Source organism: Fukomys damarensis, unplaced genomic scaffold, assembly GCF_012274545.1.
Source record: "Fukomys damarensis isolate Sample0158 unplaced genomic scaffold, DMR_v1.0_HiC HiC_scaffold_10, whole genome shotgun sequence".
In the NCBI taxonomy this organism is placed as follows: domain Eukaryota; kingdom Metazoa; phylum Chordata; class Mammalia; order Rodentia; family Bathyergidae; genus Fukomys; species Fukomys damarensis.
The window spans coordinates 24,073,974-24,079,973 of NW_022900922.1; the positions used below are offsets into that span (position 1 = coordinate 24,073,974).

A 6,000-nucleotide genomic window follows, 5' to 3' on the forward strand; every position below is an offset into this window, starting at 1 on the left:
CCGCATGGGGGCTTTTCAAGTGTTCCTGGCCTCAGCTTCACCCATACAGGATGATTCAGTTGGTCCAGGATGAAACCCAACCTTCTGTATATTTTTTAAACTAAATGATAAAAATTAGATGAGTTTGGTCTATAGAGAAAAGACAGCCAATTACTTCTTTCCCCAATATAAAAAAAAATTTTTTTTTTTTTGGGTACCAGGGATTGAACGCGGGTCCTTGTGCCACCGAACCACTGAGCTAAATCCCCAGCCCTAAAAAATTTTTTCATACTGTTTTTAAAGTAGTATGTATTTGTAGAAAATTTAGAAAAAAAGGTAGTGCAAGAAAAGGTAAAAATGACTTAATCCTTCCACTCAAAAATAACCACTGTTAAAACTTTTTTCTTTTTTTTTTTCTTCTTTTGGTACCGGGGATTGAACTCGGGTTCTTGCACACAGTGGGCGGCACAACCACTGAGCTAAATCTCCAGCCCCCACTGTTAATACTTTGATGTGTGTCATGCTCACATTTTGAAATCATTCTATAAATACAGTTTAGAATCCTGAATTTACCATCCTGATGAATGTATTAAAATTGTGAATAGGGCCAGGGATTTAACTCAGTCATGCTGTGCCTGCCTCACAAGCACAAGGTCCTGAACTCGATCCCTAGTACTGCAAAAATATTAATAAATAAAATTATGAGCATATGAAAATTAGTTTTAAATTATTTTAGCCTCTGTATTTTATGTAACATTTTTGACCATTTATAAGTCCACATTGGATGAAACAATCATTTAAAATAGAAATGATAGGTGTCAAGAAAGTAATGCAGCTGGGTGTGATGGCGCATGCCTGTAATTCCAGCACTTGGGAGGCTGAGGCAGGAGGATCACTGTGAATACAAGACCAGCCTGGGCTACATAGTGAGTTCCAGGTCAGTGTCAACTACATAGTGAGACCCTGTCTCAAAAAACAAAACAAAACAAAAAAAGCAATGCAATCATAAATGTTTGTTTAAAGTGTTACCGTTTGAGGCATACAAAAGAACATTTTTAATACTGTAAGGAATAAAGAATGATAAAGTCAGTAACTGCCTTAGCTTAATAAATGAAACTTGAGCAATATTTTTAAGCCCCTATACTTTCCTCCTTAATTTCATTCCTTTTCTTACCTTTCCCCAAAGTAACTACTATTAGCAGTTTCATGTTCATCATTTTCTTCCCTTTGTTTAGTATCTGGACATAATCTCACATAAGTTTTATCTTTGTGCAAACAGTATCATGGTCTACATGTTCTTTGGTGATTTTCTCTCTTTCTTTACCATAATAATTTATTTATTCTCATTTCTAAAGTAGTAATGTGTTAATTTTACTCCTGTTTAGTATTCCGTTGTATGATTGCACCATAATTTATCTCTTCCCTCATCATTCGCATGGTTTTCACTTTCGCTGTTAAGTGCTGCTCCGAGCGTCCTTCTGCAGGCTCCTGATGCACAAGAGCAGAGTTTGTAGGAGGTATGGGGTGGGGGGTGAGTCCCAAGATCCTGAGTTTCGGTTTAGGAAGTAGTGCATAGTGGTTATACCATTTTACACTCCCAGCAGCAGGGTACAGGAATTTCGGGTGTTAGACACCAGCACGGACTCTTGATGCCATTCAAGCAGAGTGCACAAGGGCTGGATCAGATGCGTCACAGTAGCTGTGTTAAAGATGGGCATTGCTGCTTAGAGTCCAGCAGAATCTCTCATGTCACATTGAATTCTTCATCCTTAAATGTAGTACAACCTACTTTGTAACACTGCCAGGAGATTAGATGGGATCACGGCAAAGTGCTTAGTGAACAGTGCCAAGGCCTTGGAAAACACTCACTGTTCTCCGTTCGTTTTTTTTCCACACTTGAATGATACCAAACATTGACTCTCAATTTGAAAGATGATTAATATCCAATGCCATGAAAAAGAAATCATATATGATATGGTGAAAATATGTATATATAACTTTGTTTTTATTCTCAGTTATCTGTTGATAAATTCTTCAGATAAGTTCCAAACCAGAATTGCCACTTAAAAATTTAATAGACTCCTCTTAAAATTTTTACCAGTCAAGCCAGTTTTTTGTTTTGTTTTGTTTTGTTTTGGTACCGGGGATCCAATTTGGGTTCTTGTGTTTGCAAGGCAGGCGGTGGAACCACTGAGCCAAATCCCCAGCCTGCCAGTTCTAAATATAGAATAAATACCAGTGGCTACAGACTCCCTGAGCTGTAATTTCACTGTATGAAATTGTCAACATAGAAGTACTACAAATCACTGTAACTTGAAGAAATAAATTAAAATGCAAAGCATTTTTTTCAGAAATTTTAAAACATTTACTGAGAATGTGCTTGCTTATGAATCATCTCTAGGTTACACTTTTTTCTTTGCTTTCTTTTTTCCTCTTTGTTTCATTGAAGTTTATCTACTAACACCAGTTAGCCTAACCAGCATACAGATGTGCTGGCTGTTTAGTTTGGGACTAGAGTTAGAATTTTTTTTTTTTTTTTTGGTACCAGTAATCAAACTCAGGCCCTTGCACTTGCGAGGCAGGCAGCAGAACCACTGAGCTAAATCCCCAGCCCAGAATTTTTAAATAGTACGTTCCTTTAAATAGAAATGAAAGTATAAAAGACATTCCTTATATGGAATGCCACTTTGCTAATCCAAAAAAATAACTTTTAGGATACTTTTTCTAATTATTAAAAATTTCCCTTTTGAAATTTTAATCTTAGCTTCTGAGTATGTAAGAAGAAAGAAAAGGCTTCCAAGTTTGGTCTGATTCATTCATTCCTTTTTCTCTCTCTTGAAGGAGTAGACAGTCTCTTAAAGTTCGAGAGCATAAAGTATTGGGACCATATGTAGATGGTTTATCTCAGCTGGCGGTCACTAGTTTTGAGGTAAGTGTCATTTTTGAAGAATATCATTAAAAAGCTGGCAGCAGATCAGAATTTATTACCACATCAGCACACCCCAGGGAGAAAGGTTACTCTCTCCAAGCTGGCTTGTGAAGGTTTCACTGTGTGGCCAAAATATCCAGCTCTTTGACATTGCTGAATATTTTCACTAATACTACTCTATTGAAGCTGTTCTCCCTAGGCTGCCAGTGACATCTTTCTAGACTAATCTGGTAGTCTAAACAGTAGTATTTAAGAGAGAATCCAACCTCATTTTGTTGACAAGTTTCTCCTGCTTTCATTTCTGTCACTCTTCACACTTATGGCTCCTGTTTTTTTGAGTCAGTCCTCTTTTCTTGCACTTACCATTTCTTGTTCTTTGACTTGAATTTCTGGACTCAATTTTCTGCCCTTATTTCTACAATCATTGCTTTGGAAATCTTGTAACAAACTTCTATCTCCAATGCTGAAGAATGTAAATGAATGGACAAATGAACTCACGAATGCCTATGTTTATTGGCCATCTAAGGGATGTGGACAATCCTTTACCACCTTAGACTTAGTATGACTAAAATTAATCTGTGAGCCAACTCTCTCCAGCTATTTAAATGAAGATGTATGTAATATTTCTCAAATGAGGAATAATTAAAAATAGGGCATAGTTGTCACTTGAAAAGCATAAAGATTCTAAAATGATTGGAAACCTTTCTGACCTAAAGATGCTAAGGCAGGACCTTCACTAAGTTCTTGTCACTGAGAGGTCAGTGTGTGTGTGTGTGTGATCCTGTCACTTACTAGTAAGAGCCAGTGAATTCTTATCTGCATCCTATCTTGATCTGTCTTATACTAGATGTGGAGAAAGTTATCTGCCCTCCATAAATGTCAGCATCTTTGTGTATAAAAGCAGGAAAATATCCCTTCCATAAGGTTCATTTAGCAGACATTTAGTAAGAGCCCATGCATAAGTGTCGAGACATGCTGAAAGGACTTCCCCTTCCATTGGAAAGCCACGGCGTTGGGGGAGGAGGCAGATAAGCAAGTGGTAGACAGCTGTATCAGGCGATAAGCACAGGACAGTTAGGATTAAATAAAGTGACTGCTGTTTCCGAGTGTCTGGAGTATTCAGTCAGTATCGGCTCTCCAGGGAACTTACAAAGGAGTAAAGTGGAGGTCTTAACTGGGAAAGAAGCCATTTGGTGGGTGGGAAGAATGGGGGATGTTTCATAGACTTGAGAGCTCTGAGGAGGCAGGCGTTGAGCCGTACTCGGTGGAGGAGAGGCAGGGGCTTTGTGGAAGGGTGACAGAGGTGGTGGGAATCGTACTGCATGCACACACCTGGAACCAGAACTTGTCCTTGCGTTTTTGCTTACGGTGTTTTCCCCGATGCTTTGCCTCCAGGATATTGAGTCATTGATGTCTGAGGGAAATAAATCTCGAACAGTAGCTGCAACCAACATGAATGAAGAAAGCAGCCGCTCACATGCTGTGTTCAACATCATCATCACACAGACACTGTATGACCTGCAGTCTGGGGTGAGGGACTGGGCAGAATGTTACAAGTGGGGGGCCCAGAGTGTCTACACTGGGGAAGTAAGTCACACGGTTGGATATGGTAGCTGGGAATTCTGTGTTGCTCTTCTGCTTACTTGTGAGCTGCTTTGCCTAAATCACTTACTTTCTTAGGTCTGCTTTTTATATGATCACTTTTTTTAAAATTGGATTTTATCTATAAACACTCTAAATATCATATACACCTTTTAATATGTATCCTTTCATACTGAAATTGTCCGAAAAATCCCAAGGTCTATTTGAGGCCTATTAAAGAGAAAACTAACAGCCTAAAAAGTTACGTCTCAGAAGAGGAAACTGACCCAAATATGTAGGAATCCTCATGTCCTAATATCTCCTCAGAGGCACATCCAGTCTCCAGCTCTCAGGCTATATTCAGAAAGCTGGATGTACTTGCTGCCCAGCTGCAGAACAAGGTTCTACATTTCTACACCAGTTTAAATTTTGAAATGAAAATCTTGGACTATTTAAAGTCTAGAGAAATTTGCTGCACTAGAGTAGTATGGACTGTGGGGTTGCTCTCAGTCATAGTGCTGACAGATGTATAGATACCATGTGGTATCTGCAGTAATGTGTCGTTTCTCTCTTGTTTCCTACAACCAGAACTCGGGAGAGAAGGTCAGTAAGGTCAGCTTGGTAGACCTGGCGGGGAGTGAAAGAGTGTCTAAAACCGGAGCTGCGGGTGAGCGACTGAAAGAAGGCAGCAACATTAACAAGTAAGGTGACCCTTGTGAAGATAATCCTGGGTGATTTTCCAGTCCTAGCTCTCCCACAACAATTTTTTTTCCTTGCTACTAGGGTTTGAACCTGGACCTTGTATTTGCTAGGCAAGTGTTCTGCCACTGAGCTACATCCCTAGCCCCATCCATCCATGCATCCACCCACCTACACACACACACTTATCTACCTATCTAATCTATTATGTTAGTGGGGAATAAGCCCCATACTTAGGTACATCTCCAGAACTTTTTAAAATTTACTATTTTGAGACAGGGTCTCACTAAGTCACTGAATTGCCCAGGCTGGGTTAAATTTGCATCCTCCTGCCTTTGCCTCCCACAGTGCTGAGATTATAGGTGTGCACCACCACACTGAGCTTGATCTGGTCTCTTTTGTGTTTTAGGGGGAAGTTTGTTGCATTTTAATAGCTGGAGATTCTGATGCAAGGTTGTTCCCTGTTGTAGCTTTAGAAAACTGAGTTGGAAAAAAAAAAAGCACAAGTCTATCTCTGTAAAAATGCTCAAAGTTTATTAAGTAGCCTTGCCCCACAAACAGTGCAAACACTTAGGGTATCGTCATGCATATAAGATAGTGCCTGACGTAGGATGGTTGGGTATAAGACGGCTTGATTTTACAGTGATTCAAAGGAAAGTGCGTTTAGTAGAAACGGTACTTTATATTTTGAATTTAGATCTTTTCCTGGGCTAGCAACATATGATATTATCTTCTTCTTTTTTTTTGATACCAGGACTCTTGTGCTTGCCAGGCAGGTGCTGTTCCACTGAGCTACATACCCAGCCCAAAAT

At 39.4% G+C, this 6,000-nt stretch overlaps 1 protein-coding gene across 4 annotated transcripts in view; it reads left to right on the forward strand.

Annotated features, from left to right (window-relative positions):
* Window positions 1-6,000, forward strand: part of Kif13a (kinesin family member 13A) — a 190,039-nt gene that overhangs the window by 108,755 nt on the left and 75,284 nt on the right. For all 4 annotated transcript variants that reach the window (XR_004516526.1, XR_004516527.1, XM_010622914.3 and 1 more), the window contains exons 6-8: window positions 2,821-2,908; window positions 4,304-4,438; window positions 5,078-5,190. Coding sequence is in view for 2 of the 4 variants with exons in the window: in XM_010622914.3 (XP_010621216.1) it covers window positions 2,821-2,908; window positions 4,304-4,438; window positions 5,078-5,190 (336 nt within the window). In the remaining 2 variants the exon portion in view is untranslated. The remainder of the gene's footprint in view (window positions 1-2,820; window positions 2,909-4,303; window positions 4,439-5,077; window positions 5,191-6,000) is intronic.